At 41.2% G+C, this 20098-nt stretch overlaps 2 protein-coding genes across 5 annotated transcripts in view; one reads left to right on the forward strand and one right to left on the reverse strand.

Moving 5' to 3' along the window:
* LOC138761571 (frizzled-5-like) overlaps window positions 1-626 on the forward strand; it is a 75142-nt gene extending 74516 nt beyond the window's left edge. The window contains exon 3 of the mRNA XM_069933884.1: window positions 4-626. The gene's annotated coding sequence lies outside the window, so the exon portion shown is untranslated. The remainder of the gene's footprint in view (window positions 1-3) is intronic.
* ccnyl1 (cyclin Y-like 1) overlaps window positions 1-20098 on the reverse strand; it is a 141934-nt gene that overhangs the window by 12052 nt on the left and 109784 nt on the right. For 3 of the 4 annotated variants that reach the window (XM_069933887.1, XM_069933891.1, XM_069933889.1), the window contains 4 exons: window positions 14586-14637; window positions 12824-12943; window positions 7709-7741; window positions 4876-5042 (listed from right to left, as the gene is read on the reverse strand). In XM_069933887.1, coding sequence (XP_069789988.1) covers window positions 4876-5042; window positions 7709-7741; window positions 12824-12943; window positions 14586-14637 — 372 coding nt within the window. The remainder of the gene's footprint in view (window positions 1-4875; window positions 5043-7708; window positions 7742-12823; window positions 12944-14585; window positions 14638-20098) is intronic. The other variant, XM_069933888.1, reaches the window with a different exon arrangement.

Here is a 20098-nt window from a genome sequence, read left to right on the forward strand (position 1 = left end):
TAGGAAAAAGAAAACAAGGAAACATCTTGCAATTATATAGAAAACAACCAATCAACTCACAGAGATGAACTTGCAGAAGACTTTTCATGAAGAAAAATGTTACGAACTGAAAGGTCTTGGTGGAATTAATAATGTGCTCCTCCGGGCAAATCAACCACATCATTTATTGTAGAGGACAGTAGATTCTTAAATCAAAGGGCAGCTACTCCAAAGGGCCAATGGCATTCAAGTGAAAAAAAATCTGTAAATTGAAATGTGTTAAATCAAGCAACACCTGTACTTGATTAACAGATTATCAAAATGCTGCTTTCTCATCAGCCTTCCTTCTGAAACAGAGTTAGAAGTGAAATTGCCCATTTATGTTGTTCAATTTCATTCACACCTCCTCCGATTTGTGTCTGCACACTTGTGGCCTGGTTCAACTTCTTTATTTATATAGCACATTTTTTCCAACTTGCATTGACAAAAGTGCTGTACAAACCCAGGCAATTGATTGAAACTAGTACAACTATTTATAGAACAACCGATTAAGGCATTATGAATAGACCACAATTGCAGTGAATAGTGCAGTGCTGGCGGAGGTTAGGAACATACAAAGAGTTTCAGACATTAAACACTAACAACAGAAGGTATGTTTTTAACTTGGATTTAAAGCAGTTGGGGGGGGGGGGGCTAGTTTCATAGTCAGGGGAATGCTGTTCCAAAGTTTGGGGGCTGAAACCGCAAAGGCCCGGTTTCCCCTTTGTGTGCACTTAGTGCGTGGAACAGCCAGGTGTCCTGCGGTAGCTGACCTGAGCTGCTTGGAAGCAGAGTAGGGCATAGGCAGATCAGAGATTTGTGGGGTGGGGGGGAGAAACAAGGTTCTTGAGGGCCTTGTATGTAAATAGCAGCAGCTTGAAGTCGATTCTGAACCCACTGGAGGGAGGCCAGAATAGGGGTGATATGGTCCCTCTTCTTGCCACCTGTCAGAACACTAGCCGCGGCATTCTGAACCAAATGGCGGTTAACCAATTGGTGGTAAACAACTGTCCCAGAGAAGAACCGGGCAATGATCTTCTCCAACAACATGGGGTTAGTAATTGTTAAATTTGGGTGGTATGGGCACGTGGGCCTCTTACTGGGTTGTGTTTCCAAATTAAAAATTATAAAATTAAATGAAATTAAAATTTCTTTGTTGAATGATCTGCCTTTCTCACCTCAATGGTCAATATTGACCAGAAAATCATTGAGCTTACAAAGACAGAATGCTGAAGTGCGAGAATCATCTCATGGCAGCACAGTTAGTGTAGCAGTTAGTGTAACGCTGTAACAGCGCCATGAATCCAGGTTCGAAACCACTGCTGTGTGTAAGGAGTTTGTACGCTCTCCCCATGTCTGTGTGGTTTTCCCCAGGTGCTCCAGTTTCCTCCCAACTGTGACAGACTATGTAGAGGTAGTATTGACAGCAGCTTGCCTGGGAGAGCATGTGATCTTTGTAGGCAGAGGAGAAGAGTTTTGCTCTCAGAGAGGGAGGGTGTGAAACAGAGAGAGAGGAGACAGAAATCAGTTCCAGAGGGACAAGCTGGCAAACTTTGGAAGGGTGCCTGGTCAAAGGAGAAGACTGGCGGTGTGAAAGGTGACCTGAAAGAAAGAGGAGCATCAGGAGAACCCTGAAGGGGATGTTTTGTCAGCAAGACTGATTGTAAAGGAATCAGTTGTGGATGTCCTGGAACAACAAATCTTTCTCTGAAAACCAATAAGAACCTTCCTGAATGGTAACCATTTGCCTGTTAAGCACCAAAGCCTGTGAACTATGTCAATGCTAACTCTGTGTACAGTACAAGAATTGCTTGCAACCAGTGAGATTGGACTGTGATCCAAAGAACTTTTCTAATCTTACATATACATTATACACACCTGCACTTAGTATTAGAAGGGGGGAATTAAGTAGTTAGGTAGGTTAAGTAATAAGTTAAAATTTAATTCTGTTTTCTTGTTCAAATATAATTAAAAACAACTTTTGTTTAAGTAACTCTGTGTTGTGGGGAAAATCTATTGCTGCTGGTTTTTGGGGTCCTCAGGACTTCAAAAAAAGTACGAGGATTGTAGGTTAGTTGGTGTATCTTTGTTGGGGGGGAGGGCCTGTTATCGTGCTGTATGTCTAAATGAATACATTTTTAAAATCTTCTGACTTCCCAGCCTTTCTACACTCCAAAGCTCATCAGATAAAGTTGCTTACTTCGATTAGGGCCACTCCCATCAACTTAAACGCTCACTCCTTTTGCCAATGGTCCAGTTGGCTGCAGACTAAAAGCTGCACTGCAGCAACTCACCAACTTCCTCAACAAAATTTCTCAGCCCTCTAATCTTTAGCCTGGGGAAGCACAAAGCCATGGGGTAAGTGAAAAGAGATTAAGAGGGAAGACTTTTTTTCCAGCCAGCTGAAATCTGGAGCATACTGCCTGAGGTGACGGCAGAGGCAGATACTCATACAACACGCACGTAACATCTGGATGTTGCAAGACAAGGCTGCAGAGTATAGATGGTGACTCTGGGGTTGGGATCACACATGATGGGCCAAAAAGCTCTATGACTATGACTCAGGAGTCAACAGGATCAGTGAGCCATAAACACACAAGCCCACAAATATTTCCTTGAGTTACAGGGTGCTCTGCTAATTCAAAACTCCACAGAGAACACAGTGGCCAGTATCATTTACAATAATTCTTCAACAGGACTGTAGTGAAGGTCAGTCTGTAGTAAAAGAAAATTAAGTGGAACTATATATACACCTTACAAGTACAGTGAAACCTCGTTAGAACGCAATTCGATAGAATGCGATTCATTATTCCGCGGAATCGCTTCCCAAACATTGATTTTAGGAGCCAGGCTAACAGGGGGTAACAGCCACAAACTCAAAAATTTACTCTTATAACTCATTTACAAGATGTGTCTGTTAATATGTGGAGTTTAAAGGTCTTGTTATCTGGGGCCATGGTTTGAGGATAATAGGCAAACCATTTAGGACCGAGATGAGGAGGAATTTCTTTACCCAGAGGGTGGTGAATCTGTGGAATTCATTGCCACAGAGGGCAGTAGAGGCAGGTTCATTAAATATGTTTAAGAGGGAATTAGATATATTTCTTCAGTATAAGGGTATTAAAGGTTACTGAGAGAAGGCGGGGACGGGGTACTGAACTTTAAGATCAGCCATGATCTCGTTGAATGGCGGAGCAGGCTCGAGGGGTCGAATGACCTACTCCTGCTCCTATCTTCTACGTTTCTATGTTTCCTGAATCATGACATGTATGCATCTGTTCCGCGACTCGGCTGTAACGCGGTATGAAATCTTGGACCCCAACTACCGCATTCCAACAAGGTTTTACTGTAGATATAAAAGACTACTCCGGCTGCCAGGTTTAAGAACACAGAATAATAAGTTTGCAATTTTAATTAGAGTGATCACAATAACTGAATATCCACATGGGTGACACACAAACATATTCTACCCTTTAAACTGATAGTTAAAAAAATAAAAGGGTGAGATCTTTCAAAAACATAGCATCCCAACAACAGATGAAAAGGATTCATATGCTTTGCATTATCAGCAAGTGACCAGGAGCCACTTTTACCAGGAATGATAACAGACCGAGATTTACTGGGGAGCTAAAAACACATACAACACAACACACAAAGGCCTCAGTCAGTCACCAAGGCAACAAATGGACTCTTCCAATACTGCTGTTTTCATGTCAGAGGATGAGGGCTCTTGAACCTGCAGAGACGCATTACAGAAAAGGCTTTTAACAGGAAGCTGTGCAACAGGCTCATATCTGGGTGGAATATGGCAGAGTGCTGCACTCTCCACTGCCCTTGACATCTGGAGCCATGGAAGCTGGTGCAATCCTCAATGAGCTTTATTAAATAATTATCTTAAAATGAACCTCAGCCTCCACTTACTCTCATCTTTTATCAGCTTCCAATTTTAATGAAACTGAACAAAGGCCCCAATGCAATAAAAAAAAACAGCCTCAATACTTCTCACTTCACTTGTCATTCATTCCAACATTCAGAGCAAGAGTCTTAGGAGAGAGCATCAAAAACATGTAACAAGTAAATAACGCAGGTAGCACCTCACTGAGATTCAAAGGAAACGTCGCCTAAATGATGGTAAAATCTCCCTTAATAGTCAAAATTATTTATCTACCTTGTTTCCATAAACTGGAAATTCATTCTGTTCACACATTTATGTACATGCCTGAACCAAGAAGCAGAAACCTTTTTCTATTTTGGAAACAGGATAGAAATGGACAGAAACAGGGATAGAAATGATTAAGACAATAGATCTGGACTATTTGTTACTCACCAAGCTCAATGATGTTGCGTGCTCCTGCCCCACATTTTATACATTACACTATTCAAGCAGAGGTTGTCCAAAACTTTGCTGCTTACTTCTTAGTCTGCATCAAATCTTGTTCTTCCAAAATGTGTGCACTGGCTGAGCTGCATCAGCTCCCAGCTAAGCAGCACCTTGTTTTTTTATAAACACTTCCAATTTTGTTTTCAAAAGCCTCCAATCTCGGTTCTCTGTAATCTATTTCAGTCCTCCGAGATATCCAGGCTACTCTTAAACCATCCTAAACTGCTTTGAAAAGAGGTAGTTTTTATGGGTGCTCCTTAACATCAACCTTTTGACCAAACTCCTTACCTGGCTTTGTATCAATTTTTGTTGGATAAGATTTCTATGGAATACATTGGGGTATTTTACTCCACTAAAGGTACTTTATAAATGCAATTTACATTAAGCTTGCCAATACAGGTCTGAAAGTTGCACTGATTCAGTAACGTGAACATCAATTTTTTCAAATTTAGATAAAGATCAACAAAAATACTTACATATCCTCAACGGTCATGTCCTTCAGAATCTGGCAGTAGTCCACATTCCAGACTGCCTGATCATCCCAGACCTTGGAAGCAAGCAGTATAGCACCCAGCACAATCCGTTTCCAGTTACTGGGACAAATATCTATCTCAGCGTATGTCAATAATCTTTCCAGGTACACCTGCAAGAAAGGAAGTTCAACCAGGTTATAATTATTACAAACAAGAGCAGAACACAAAATTTAAACTTTTAACACTTCTGTATGTGGGGGCAGGAATTGGAGGTCATGGGGATTGTGACGCCCCAAACCAGTAGCAAAGAGAAGACACACTGAGGTGTGTCTTAATAGGTTAAATTGTAATAGGTTAAATTGTAATAGGTTAATAGGTTAAATTGTAACTATATTTATTAACAACAATTAACCCACTTTAGAACAGAACAAAATATATTTTCAAACAGTGTGTGTGTGTGTGTGTGTGTGTGTGTGTGTGTGTGTGTTCGCAAAAATCCCAGACAACATTGTCTGTGCCCAATACTTCAAGATAGGAAGGAATACCCTAAAAAACCCCAAAATTGCTCAGTCCAGTCAGGAAAGTCAGTCAAAACAAAAATCACCATCCTCGAAGTTACTTCTCAATGTTCAAAGTCCAAAGTTCAGTTCTTCAACTGAATAACGAGGACATCCAAAATTGAACACTAAAGATGACTGGAGGGAGTGGCGCCACAGACGTACACCTCCTCCATAGGCCTTGGCACAACAGGCTTCCCAAAGACTCTTTCACCAGAAGATGTTAAGTGACTTCCACTGTCGCACTCAAGATCAGTCCGCTAGAACCATTCTCAACCCAGAGAATGGTGTCTCTGCGTCTCCTTCTAGCCTAGACGGGTAAACTCTCTCATCTTCCTTTCTCCGGCCTCTTCATGTTGGTCTCTCATGGTCTCCTTCGCATTGCTGCCACTGAACCTTTTTTTTTCACTTTTCCTTATCCGACCTTGGCCAGTTAGCAAAGTCTGAGAAACAGAAAGCTGCAGAAGGAATCCATTTCTTAAAAGTCACAGTCCACTGTCTAAACAGTCATAGTCCATAACAGGATTATCAAAAGTGGCAAAAAAAAACTCTCAAAAAGCAGAACAAATTGAAGAGTGTCAAGACCAAACTATGGAGAGTGGAGGCAAGCATTTTTTTTTTGCCAAACAGTTATTTTTACTGACCAAGTGTCACTCCAGCATGTTACTTGGGCAGATTTGGAAGCAGAAGTCTTTTGGCTTGTGACAAATTTGCAGTTATTGCTCAGTTACAATTGAGCAGCCCCTAAGATGGCAAGAACTGGTGTAACAAAAGGGGGCCAAGACTTTCTGGCCTTGCGAGTTTCATGTAGAAGTTTCAATAAACAGGAAAATCAGTAACAGGAAAGTCAGTGACCAAGGAGTGGTTAGCCTGTTTGGTTGGTTAGTGGTGTACAATGTCCTAAGTAGGGAGAAATAAAAATTAAGAAGAAAAAAAAATGTCCTATCATTGTGAAGCTGTAACACATATTAACACTGAGCAATGTGGATTGGAAACTGGGGTTCAGACAAATCAGTCCACCCAAAAGGGGAGCGGGGAAGGAGAAAAAGAGATTCAAAATCTGATCAAAATAACTGCACAGCTAGAGATGCGGTTAGCGCAACACTGTTACAGCGCCAGCAACCAGGGTTCCAATCTGGCGCTGTCTGTAAGGAGTTTATACGTTCTCCCTGTGACCTGTAAGGGGTTTCCTTGGGTGCTCCTGTTTCTTCCCACTCAGGGTTGCAAGTTAATTGGGCAGCCTGGGCTCATGGGCCAGAATCAGCATCCACTGTGCTGCAAGTAAAAAGATTCAAAACAAAAGATGAAAAAAGGAAAGGCAAACCATTTGCTGTTGGAGCTTCCTGGCAGAAGTTCACATCTCGCAGAGGGGAAAACAAAGCAACAACTTCTGAGAATGGAGTACATATAAATGGCAGCAGGCCATTTAACCCCCATGGCCTGTTTCCTCAATCAAGTCTAGGAAAAATCTGTGACCAAATACATTTTGACACAGATCTGTTTCATAATCTTCACATCAAAATTTGTCTAATTATCTGAATATTGTTCTTCTTGATCATTGATCATTGATTTTCAAAGCTCTCCCACTGATAAATTTAAACCCATAGAAGCAGTGCCTCTCCCTCTCCCTGTCTCATCTGCCAACCCCGATTTTGTAAAAACACAATGCTGGAGAAACTCAGCAGATCAAACAGTGTACTTTATACTGCAAAGAAAGATACGCCACCGATATTGTGGGCATGAGCCCTCCATCAAGGTAAAATGTAGGCAGGTGCCCAAACCCAAATGAAAATTTCCTCAGGGTAGCCACCCCTCAAAGAGATTTCACAGAATGTTTCAGTGGACAGGAGTAAGGCATGAAAGTCTGCAGACACCTTGATTTAAAACACATAAGTCCACTCTGGGTGAGGCTTAAACTTGATCTCATGGCACACAGGACAGATGGTAACTTAAGCAGCTAGGTTTTTTTGGGACAATAGGGAGAAACTTGTGTTGGGTGAAAACTGCAATGGACGAGAATGTAGGAAATGGACAAATGAGCCTTTTTTGTCTAAAGTGCCGTGTACTAAAATGACCTTGGATCACTTCTTCTACAGGAAGTAATCAAACCTGCTTGTCAAGAATTCGGGTCTGGAGCCACAAAATTGTCCAATAAAATTATTGCCACAAAATCAACTCAAGAGTAAAAATGGACAGGGGCAAATGAAACAGGAGAATTTTTTAATATGGTTAGATCATGTGGAATAGAGTAAGGGTTGATCAGAACAAAATGGACCTACTTGCTCAAAGACCTTTCTCTGTGTTTGAGAATGCTGTTAAAAAAAATAACAGTACTACTTAAAATTAAAAAAAACAAATCAAAATTTGTGTTAAACATTAGCAGTCATAAATGCGTATCTTGCTGAAAATGGAAGAAAAAATGCAATGTTACCACCTAGTGGTGAGGTATTACTTGTAAAATAAACCAATGAACACGTTCTTAACATTTCATTCTCAATTAATGGACTTGGCAGATGACAAAATATGTTTGTATTGCAAATTATCCACATTTCTCTTTTCATTTTACAGGCATCAGCTTTTGGAATCAGTTGCTCCTTTTCCATGGGCATCCCAGTTAATTGGCTGTGCAGTATCCCGGGATAGGAAGCCCTTTGTGCCATTTCCACTCGGCCACCCTTAACTGGGACACTGACTGCTTTTCCACTGAATACACGCATCCCCAGGGATCGGAGTGTTCTACCTTCAACTGGCAACGGGAGACTTTCTGCTGTCCCTTTTCCACTGGTTTTGTCAGCAAATGCCAGGGATATGAGTAGGGGTAGAGGGGGTTAATCTCCGGCATGAAATGATGTCACTTGACACCGGCATTCAGTGTTCCTTTTCCACTGGACCCTGTCCCAGCAAATTCTCAGTTAATTCCTGGGACAGAGTGCCAGAGGAAAAGGGGCTTACGAATCCTCACTTTGTGCACAACATTGTTTGGTGCAATTTAACTTTGTACATATTTGAAAAGTTAAACTATTCCTTCTATCCTGTTATTCATGTGATAAGTGTTCAATTTTTGAGACCTCATTGATACATATGTTCTGGTCCTGTCCCAGTTTAGAAAATTTTTGGAAAATTACTTTCAAACTTGGATCAAATTAGAACTAGGCCCTTTAATTGCTCTATCTGGTTTTTCACAAGAAGACGAAATACTACTGACGAATTTTAGCTTTCACCTCATTGATAGCTAGACAGGCAATTCTGATGAAATGGAAAGACAGCTCTCCCCCTACTCATATTCAGTGGTTACAGGAGGTCATGTCCTTCCTAAGTTTAGAAAAATATCAACTATAATGTCAAAGATGTATAGGTGAACTTTTACAAGACCATTCATGGAGTATTACCATAATATAATAAGGTGTATGGATGCTCCGAAACAGTGCTGTCTGGTCTCCGAGTGAGGTCCCTCATTTCTGATTTTTATTAGTTATGCAAGTTTGCCTTGTTTAGAGGGAGGGGTTTGATTAAATGGGGGGGGGGTGCTCTTTTTCCTTTTTGTCTTTTCTTTTACAGTATTTTGATATAATGGGTTTGATTTGAAAGGGTGCACACCTATGTATGATCAAGTATTTATATGAAATGTTCAAATTTTTTGTCTATTCTTATATTCCACCATCTGTATTGGATTTTTTAAAATTAAACACAATAAAGATTTTAAAAAGAAAAATAATTCACAGCACAGGATGTAGTCACCTGTCTGTGCTGCCTCCGAAAAGGCCGCCCAATTAATTATATTAACCACACGATTGTCTTCTTTTGATAGATCCAACTTGGTTTCGAAAGATTTTGAACATGACACCCTTACAGATCATAAACGATGCACAAAATAACGTCCCATTTTTTCCCTCACTGGCTCCTTTGCTCATTATCTTGAATTTTTGTCCTCTTTTAATTTCAAAAGGCAGGAGTATCAATTAGTGGTAGAAATCTGGTCTTAGCTGCAAGTGCCGAACATTAAAAATCCTGTAACATATCTGAGCTGAACTTCAAATTCTATGGAAGTGGAGTACAAGTGTATGCTGCAACAATGTGTGTTTAGCACTCACAACTAAGGACAGATTTCTACCTCAGAATCTCTTACTGAACCTGAACTCAATTTTGAACAACTTAACCCCTTCATGTAACAAAAGTCTCACCCATGATTCATTTAAAAAGCATGCACCTCAATTGTAATCGACATTTGATTACCATAGTTAACAAGATTCCTTATTTTTCAAATAAAGGAACTGGAAAAAGGAACATCAAGGCACAGTTTGATGAATTTATTTGCTTGCCACTGATATGATGAGCTATGCTGGCTTCAAAAAGGAGGTTTTGTGGGAACACAAGGAATTGTAACACTGCCTTTAATAAGTCACTGCAAACATGAGAAAAAATTTGAAAATGAGGGAGGATGGTTTCAATAGATGAAGTTAGCCCGTCACTTTCAACGTTCAATTATCAGGCAGACCTACATCTTGGGAAGTTTGTGTGTGTTGTTATTTCTGCAGAAAACAAGATAGTTTTGTACAGCATTCTTCTCTATCAGTGAAAAGCATTCAGCATTTGGGTCCATCTCTTCAGCAAGCTGTTAAGGTCTGCAAAGAATTTAGTTAACCACTTAACAGTGAACCTCTTCTGCATCTGTTCTTCTTCTCCTTCCTCAGTTTCTTTTCCTCTGGCCTCTTCTTCAGTTCTGGTAATGTTCGCTACGACCTGTTCTTGCGCTCTCCAATTGGGATTTCTGACTGAACTCCATTATAACCCGGTCAGACATTGCCTGATCAGATGTTAGTGGCGCACACTTGTACATTGCCTTCACAGTTTCCACACTATTGTCCCGAGCGGTCCAATCACATCCCAAACGGTCCCATCCCAGCCAGTCATCCTCCCCAGCTGTCACTGTCCTCGGCCACTGTTCCAGGCCATCACCATCCCAAGCAGTCACCCCAACCACATCTCACCTGACAGACAGTGCACGATGAGCATTGCGGGCTGAGTTTGCTGGAAACGTTCAGAGCACCCCCTTTTTCCTCACCGCTCCCTTTATCAACACCACCCCCTTGGATCTTTCCAACACTCCCAGGAGGGGCGGCACTGCCCACTATGGGGATGACTGCTCTAAACCTTTCCAATCCATGTACCAGTCTAAATGTCTTTTATTTTAACAAACATTAAATTTCCGAGGAATATTACCGCTTGCCCTGAAAATATCCTGCTATTGGGACAGACATTTTTTCCAAATAAATCAGGAGAACGTTGGGAGATGCCTGAAATCCAAACTAATGCCACAAACTGTAATTGCACCTGTCAGTGTTTTTGGCTGCAGTTAGGACAAGGCTGGAAGCAGCAATGAGGCAAAAGAGACTGATTTCTTTTGAAGAAGGGTGGATAGTTACAAAAATCCTAATTACCAAATATAAAATTAGAGTTCATTTTTAACTCCTAAATTTCACTGGAGATGCAATTATTTCAAGGAATATCAGGACAACATGTAGAATGAGAAATTATGCTGCTGGTCTCTACTATCTTGAATTCTGCAGTTTTGTACCAAACAAGACATTTATTTCAACTCTCAACTGCTTCCCACACATCTCCAATGTCTTTTTTATGAGAGAGACCAAACAATGTGATGGAAAATCCTAAGGGTTTCCACAGGTATATTAAGAGCAAAAGGATAGTAATATCCTCTTGAAGATCAGAGGGGTCGACTATGTGTGGTGCCAAAAGAGATCGCGGAGATCTTAAATGATTTTTTCATCAATGTTCACTCAGTAAAGTGCCACAGAGGTGTGGGAAGCAAGGAAAACAAGCAGTGAGGTCATGGAACCTCAACAGATTAAAGAGGAGGAAGTGCTTGCTGTCTTAAAGCAAATAAGGGAAGTTAAATCCCCAGGCCCTGACAAGATATTCCTCCAGATCTTGATGGAGTCCAGTGTAAAAATTGCAGGGGCTCTGGCAAAATATTTAAAATGTGGTGCCAGAGGATTGGAGGGTAGCTCACATTGTTCCAAAAGTAATCCTGGAAATTACAGGCCAGTGAGCCTGACATCAGTAGTTGGTAAATTATCGGAAGGTGTTCTAAGAGATTGGATATATAATTATTTGGATAGGGATAGTCAACATGGCTTTGTGTTTAACCAATCATAGAATTTTTCGAGGAGGTTACCAGGAGAGTTGACGAAGGAAAGGTTGTGGATGTTGTCTACATGAACTTCAGTAAGGCCTTTGACAAGGTCCCAAATGAGAGGTTAATCAGGAAAGTTCAGTAATTGAGTATTCATGGTGAAGTAGTGAATGAATTCAACAATGGCTGGACGTGAGAAGCCAGAGATTGGAGGCCTGTGACTAGTGGGATGCCTAGGTATTGGTGCTGGGACTATTGTTATTTAGCATCTGTATCAATGATCTAGATGATAATGTGGTCATTTGGATCAGTAAATTTACACATGACATTAAGATTGGAGGTGTTGTGGACAGTGAAGGTTTTTAGAGTTTGCAGAGGAATCTGGACCAGCTAGAAAAATGGGATGAAAAACGGCAGATGGAATTTAATGCAGACAAGTGTGAGGTGTTGCACTTTGGAAGGACAAACGAAGAAAGGGCATTCATGGTAAATGGTAGGGCACTGAGGAGTGTGGTGGAACAGAGGAATCTGGGAATACAAATACATATTTCCCTGAAAGTGGCGTCACAGGTCGACAGAGTTATAAAGTGAGCTTTTGGCATGATGGCCTTCATAAATCAAAGTATTGAGTACAGGAGTTGGGATGTTATTTTAAAGTTGTAAAAGACACTGGGAAGCCAAATTTGGAGTATTGTGTGCAGTTTGGGTCACCGAACTACAGGAAAGATATCAATTTAGATTGTAAGAGTGTAGAGATTTATTAGAATGTTTCCTGGATTTTAGGAACTGAGTTACAGGGAAAGGTTAGGACTTCATTCCTGGAGCGTAGAGGAATGAGGGGAGATTAGATAGAGGTATTTAAAATTATGAGGGAAATAGACAGAATTAATGTAGATAGGCTTTTTCCATTGCGGGTAGGTAAGATACAAACCAGAGGACACATGTTAAGGGTGAAAGGGGAAACGTTTAGGGGAGCTTCTTCACTCAGAGTGTGGTGGGAGTGTGGAATGCGCTACCAGCTGAGGTGGTGAATGCAGGCTCAATTTTAACATTTGAGAAGAATTTGGACAGGTATTTAGATGGGAGAGGTATGGAGGGCTATGGTTCGGCACAGACTAGAAGGGCTGAAGGGGCCTGTTTCTGTGTTCTATGGTTCTAAATGGGAATGAAACACAGGTTGAGTATATTCCAAATGTTTCACAGTGTTGGGTAACACCCGGCATCAAAAATATACATCCCTTACCAGGGTTACTATTGCACATTCTGCAGTGAGTTGGGCAGCACTGAAGAGAGTCCGTACAAACCGGTAAATATGCTTGTGTTCTGGGTCACGTTTATAATAATCTACTGGCACCTCTTCTTTCTGCAACAAGACACAAAAGGTGTGATCAAAGCAGCAGTTTCCATATAACCATATATAACCATATAACCACTTACAGCACAGAACAGGCCAGTTCGGCCCTACTAGTCCATGCCGTAGCAAATCCCCACCCTCCTAGTCCCACTGGCCAGCACCCGGACCATACCCCTCTAGTCCCCTCCTATCCATGTAATGATCCAGTCTCTTAAATCTATTTAGTAAAATGGCTAAATAGCACTTTTAGGATTTTCTACCAACATCCCTGCTTATGCTTTACAAACCAAAGGACACTAAATTAACCTCCAGTTATGGCAGCCAAGTTCTGGAGTGGAGTGTACAGGGAACTGATGATTGTTCAGTTTCCATTAGCATTGGCATCATCAGTACCTCGCTATGTGGCGCTGTTCCCCAGCAGGCTGTGAAGAACATCACAGTGGCACACAAATCCAGTTCAGTTTTTCGAGTGACTGGATAAGTAAAAACAAAATTGCAAGTGGATACTTTTATTATGGGTTTGATGCCATGCCAACACCACAGGCAATTCTGATTTTTAAATTTAAATATACAGCACGGTAACAGGCCTTTCCGGCCTACGAGCCTGTGCCGCCCAGTTACAACCAATTCACCTACAACTCCTGTATGGTTTAAACGGTGGGAGGAAACCCATGCAGATATGGGGAGGATGTAGAAGCTCCTCACAGAGTTGGCTGACCTGCAATATTTTCTGGTTTATTTCAAATTTTCAGCATCTGCATTTTTATTTGAATTTTTTTCAAAAATATACATAGTAACATTCTAAATATACAATATATTAAACTTTTTCTCACAAATATAACAAGCAAAAACAAAACATTCCCTCCCTCCCCTCCCCCTCCACACATACAGATCCGCTCACCGTCAGAGCTTACATATATTTTAAGTACAGTTGGGGAAACTATGTTTTTGTATATATAATAGATACTTTTATACCCTTTTTTATTACTGTATCTAGGTCCCTATGTGGTCAGCATCTGCCTTGTAAACAAAAAATCACCCTTATCTTGATGCACAGACCCCAGCAAAAAGAACTGGGGCACTAAATTTGAATTTGATGTGCTGATATTCCACATTGTTGGCAAACTAAACCGAAGAGGAAAAAGGATCTAAAAGGTTAAAAAGACAAAGTTTAAGAGGATGGTTTAAGAGTGATGACTTGGGACAAGGAAGTACGGTCAGCTTGGTTAGGGTAAGCGCTGAGCGCAACGCTATTAACAGCGCCATTGAGGTGTGTTCGAATCCGGTACTGTCTGTAAGGAGTTTGTACGTTCTCCCCACGTCTGTGTGGGTTTCCTCAGGGTGCTCGGGGTTCCTTCCACCCTTCAAGATGTAAGGGGGTTGGAGCTTTAATGGGCAGTACAGGCTCATGGGCCGGTAAGACTAATTTAAATTAAACTCGTGGAAGTCAAATATGCACGTACTTTTGAAAATTCTGGCTGCCTAAACTTCACTAATGTACAGAGAGTGACTTTACCATACAGTTATATCTGGCCATCAGTATATCAATCTACATCATATCAGATTCAAAGAATTCATTGCCGGTACAGAGTGTTTGTTAATTTGCTCATTCTGTGGTGAGAATCATAAGATTTCAATAAAAAGTACTTACAGTCAATGGATGCATTTTCTCATCAAAAATATCTATTGATTTGTCGGAGTCTCTGCAGAAAGAACACACAAACCACATTTACTATTCATCTCTTTTATTCCTGCTGCTGTCCCTATTGCATTGCTCCTTCAACTGCAAAGCTGTGGAACTCTTTGCTCAGTGTTGCTGCCTTTCTCCATGCCTTATTTCAGTTGAGCAGTTAGCCCTTGGTGAATCTTACGTGGGCATGCTACCTGTAACCCATTAAATCCATCAGATTTGCTTCCTGCTTGTGATGTCAAGTTGTAGAAATAAAAATTATGTTGAACGTAGCATAAAGCTGTGGAATTGATCCAATCCTAATGTTTACTTACCCATGAACCACTTTTCCCTTATTTAACCCGCCTCAACAACATATTCATCCGTTCATTATGTTTTTATTTATTTAATTTTAAAAAATAATTCAGAGGTACAACAATGTGACAGGCTCTTCTGGCTCATAAGCCTGTGCTGCCCCAAAACACCTATGTGACCTCGTATGGCTTTGGATGCAGACATGGGAGAAACGTACAAACATACAAACTCTGTACAGACAGCACTATATTCGTACACAAGTTGCTAATGCTATAATAGCCACGGTCCAACCATGACACCCTTAAACAACTTTAATTTCAGGGACTGGATCACAACTTAAATGTATCCAAGCTAATTTGTCTCAATGTGGAAGCAGATTCCACACTGTTAGCATACCGTGGGTTAAAATTTTCACAAATTTCTAAATTACCAACATTGTTTTAATAAATTAAAAATATTGTAAATAACCTATAAAAAGCTAGCAATTGAAGAATATAGTGTCTAAATTACCTTGTAGTTTGCCAGGATTAAATCTGGAGACCTCCCAGACACGACAACAATAAACTGCAACCATAAGCAGAACCTGACAGTGCTCACAAGGAATATGACTTCACCCTTCCCAATGCATGTGGTTGCTCTCACAAGCATAAGCTAGGCACAGGGCCTGCACGCTGCAAATATCCTCCCCTTCATTGGATTATGCATTGTCAATCTTTAGTTTTCCAAATTAAAGCTATGGGTACCCACACCTTACCTGCCTTTTGACTTTATTTCCACCCCAACCTCAAATTCACTTGGTCCACCTCCAGCAAGTGTCCCTTTTCTTTTTTTAATTTTTAAAAAAATTTTCACACTATGAACCATATTAATCAAAATACATACAAACATTTCCTTCTTAAATATACACAGTGGCATTTTCTCCCCTTTTTTTCCCCCAACCTTCCCTCCCTCCTTCCCATCCCCCTCCAAACCCATTAAACGTTCAACATATACAATACATTAAACAATGTCATCACACAATGAAAATAAACAAGAAAATTGTGTCATCTTCTTTTACACACTGGATCAGGTCATTTTGTCTTCTTCTCATTTTATCATTTTATGGGGTGGAGGTCCGCGGTAGGCCCTCTCAGTTGTGTTCCATGTACGGTTCCCAAATTTGTTCATATAATGTGACTTTATTTTTTAAATTATGTTATTTTTTCCAATGGAATACATTTATTCATTTCTATGTACCATTGCTGTACTTTCAGGCTCTCTTCTGATTTCCAAGTTGACATTAAACATTTTTTTGCTATCGCTAAGGCTATAATAAATCTTTTTTGCACCTCATCCAGTTTGAGGCCTAATTCTTTACTTCTTATATTACTTAGAAGAAAGATCTCTGGATTTTTTGGTATGTTGCTTTTTGTGATTTTATTTAATACCTGATTTAGATCTTCCCAAAACTTTTCCACTGTCTCACATGTTCAAATTGCATGTACTGTGGTTCCCGTTTCCTTCTTACAGTGAAAACATCTATCTGATAATGTTGGATCCCATTTAATTAACTTTTGGGGGGTGATATATGGCCTGTGTAACCAATTATATTGTATCATGCATAACCTCATGTTTATTATATTTTTCATAGTTCCAGAGCATAACTTTTCCCATATTTCATTTTTTATCTTTATGTTTAAATCTTTTTCCCACTTTTGTTTGGGTTTATAGCTTATTTCAAAAACAAATTACCAACTACCAAAATTATTATTGACGCAAAATCAACTAATCCCTTTCACAATAGATAACCTTTCCTTTAGAGAATGGGAGAGAAAAGGAATTAAAAGAATAGAAAATTGATTTTTGGGAAATAATTTATTAACATTTGACAAATGAAGTACAAATATGAAATAACTCATGGTACAATGTTTGCATACCACCAACTGAAAACCTACTTAAAGGACAAATTGGGAAGCAGACTGAAGTTACCAGAAGGAAGCAGCTTTGAATATGTGATTACAGAAACAACAATAATAAAAAGATTTATAACAAAAATGTACATCAAGTTGCAAGAGAAGACAAGTGTCCCTTTTCTTGATCTCTCATGTTTCTTTTACACAGAAATTCCACGATATTTCCGTAAGGAAGACCCGCCATTAAGCCGGCTTTGGTTGTTTACACTGAAACGAGCAAAGTCTGCGTTTTTCCAGGTCAGTGTGTCTTTTTACACAACACGCTGGCATTGCGGGAGCAAAAGAGGCAAGCGTGTAACTCTACTGCGTCAGTGCCTAGTGCCATGTACAACATAAGCGTCGGACGTCTCCTTCAAAACAAAAATGGTGGTAGATCTTGATGTGCCCATTGAACTAGCCATGAACATGTATACTACTCTTCAAGCGCTGGCTAATTTGTTGTGCATCGCATACGACTTCATGATGAGCAGATGAATGCAGAATTTGTGTGAGCAACTTATTTGTGCGATCAGAATGACAATGGAGGAGAATTTGAAAAGAAGCAGAGAGCAGTTTGAAGCAGAAACGTGCACGGACCTTTGACGTCACAGACAGAGATGTTTCATTCCTCTGAGTCAATTCGCGGAGCCCTCAGATAGAAAGATGTGGAGGAGAGACTACATGGGTCCTTGCTCTGGTCTAATGTCCTCAACAATTTTGATGAAGATGAGTGGCGGAGTCATTTTCATACGTCTCAGGACACTTCTGACTTTGTATTGCCATTGAGGCGCAAGACAACAAACTGACGACAACCTCTGATTGCCCTTTCTCTGTGGTGGTATGCTACCCCAAGTGAATATTGATCCATAAGTTGTACTTTTGGTGCCGGTGTGACCACTGTGTGTGTGTTGATACGCCAAGTTAATTGATCCATTATGTCTTTCTTTGGCTTGGCTTCGCGGACGAAGATTTATGGAGGGGGTAAAAAGTCCACGTCAGCTGCAGGCTCGTTTGTGGCTGACAAGTCCGATGCGGGACAGGCAGACACGATTGCAGCGGTTGCAAGGAAAAATTTGTTGGTTGGGGTTGGGTGTTGGGTTTTTCCTCCTTTGCCTTTTGTCAGTGAGGTGGGCTCTGCGGTCTTCTTCAAAGGAGGTTGCTGCCCGCCAAACTGTGAGGCGCCAAGATGCACGGTTTGAGGCGTTATCAGCCCACTGGCGGTGGTCAATGTGGCAGGCACCAAGAGATTTCTTTAGGCAGTCCTTGTACCTTTTCTTTGGTGCACCTCTGTCACGGTGGCCAGTGGAGAGCTCGCCATATAACACGATCTTGGGAAGGCGATGGTCCTCCATTCTGGAGACGTGACCCATCCAGCGCAGCTGGATCTTCAGCAGCGTGGACTCGATGCTGTCGACCTCTGCCATCTCGAGTACTTCGACGTTAGGGGTGTAAGCGCTCCAATGGATGTTGAAGATGGAGCAGAGACAACGCTGGTGGAAGCGTTCTAGGAGCCGTAGGTGGTGCCGGTAGAGGACCCATGATTCGGAGCCGAACAGGAGTGTGGGTATGACAACGGCTCTGTATACGCTTATCTTTGTGAGGTTTTTCAGTTGGTTGTTATTCCAGACTCTTTTGTGTAGTCTTCCAAAGGCGCTATTTGCCTTGGCGAGTCTGTTGTCTATCTCATTGTCGATCCTTGCATCTGATGAAATGGTGCAGCCGAGATAGGTAAACTGGTTGACCGTTTTGAGTTTTGTGTGCCCGATGGAGATGTGGGGGGGCTGGTAGTCATGGTGGGGAGCTGGCTGATGGAGGACCTCAGTTTTCTTCAGGCTGACTTCCAGGCCAAACATTTTGGCAGTTTCCGCAAAGCAGGACGTCAAGCGCTGAAGAGCTGGCTCTGAATGGGCAACTAAAGCGGCATCATCTGCAAAGAGTAGTTCACGGACAAGTTTCTCTTGTGTCTTGGTGTGAGCTTGCAGGTGCCTCAGATTGAAGAGACTGCCATCCGTGCGGTACCGGATGTAAACAGCGTCTTCATTGTTGGGGTCTTTCATGGCTTGGTTCAGCATCATGCTGAAGAAGATTGAAAAGAGGGTTGGTGCGAGAACACAGCCTTGCTTCACGCCATTGTTAATGGAGAAGGGTTCAGAGAGCTCATTGCTGTATCTGACCCGACCTTGTTGGTTTTCGTGCAGTTGGATAATCATGTTGAGGAACTTTGGGGGACATCCGATGCGCTCTAGTATTTGCCAAAGCCCTTTCCTGCTCACGGTGTCGAAGACTTTGGTGAGGTCAACAAAGGTGATGTAGAGTCCTTTGTTTTGTTCTCTGCACTTTTCTTGGAGCTGTCTGTGGGCAAAGACCATGTCAATGGTTCCTCTGTTTGCGCGAAAGCCGCACTGTGATTCTGGGAGAATATTCTCGGCGACACTAGGTATTATTCTATTTAGTAGAATCCTAGCGAAGATTTTGCCTGCAATGGAGAGCAACGTGATTCCCCTGTAGTTTGAGCAGTCTGATTTCTCGCCTTTGTTTTTGTACAGGGTGATGATGGTGGCATCACGAAGATCCTGAGGCAGTTTACCTTGGTCCCAACAAAGCTTGAAAAACTCATGCAGTTTGGCATGCAGAGTTTTGCCGCCAGCCTTCCAGACTTCAGGAAAAAATAAGGGTATTTTAATATAACTGTTCCTGTATTTATTTTTGTATGACAAAAATGTGGTAAACTTTTGTGAGCTGCTCCTCACATAAAACCATAAAACATTACCACACAGAAACAGGAACCTTCAGCCCTTCTAGTCAGTTCCAAACCATTTTTCTGCCTAGTCCCACTGACACGCACCCAGTCCATAGCCTTCCATACCTCTCCCATCCATGCAAATTCTGAAATGTTAAAAATGAGCCCACAATCATTACTTCAGCTGGCATCTTGTTCCACATTCCCACCACGCAGTTCAGGAAACATCTTAGTAAATCTTCTCTGCACTTTCTATATTAATGATATCTTTCCTGAAGTTTGGTGCCCAAACCTGCATACAATACTCCAAATTTGGCCTCATCAATTTTTTGAACAACTTTACCAAAACATCCCAACTTCTGTACTCAATACTTTGCTTGATGAAGGCCAATATGCCAAAAGCTCTCTTTACAACTTTATCCACCTGTGATGCCACTTTCAGGGAAATATGCACCTGTATTCCCAGATCCCTCTGTTCTACCACACTCCTCAGTGCCCTACCATTTACT

The sequence above is a fragment of the Narcine bancroftii genome, chromosome 4 (genome assembly GCF_036971445.1).
Source record: "Narcine bancroftii isolate sNarBan1 chromosome 4, sNarBan1.hap1, whole genome shotgun sequence".
Classification (NCBI taxonomy): domain Eukaryota; kingdom Metazoa; phylum Chordata; class Chondrichthyes; order Torpediniformes; family Narcinidae; genus Narcine; species Narcine bancroftii.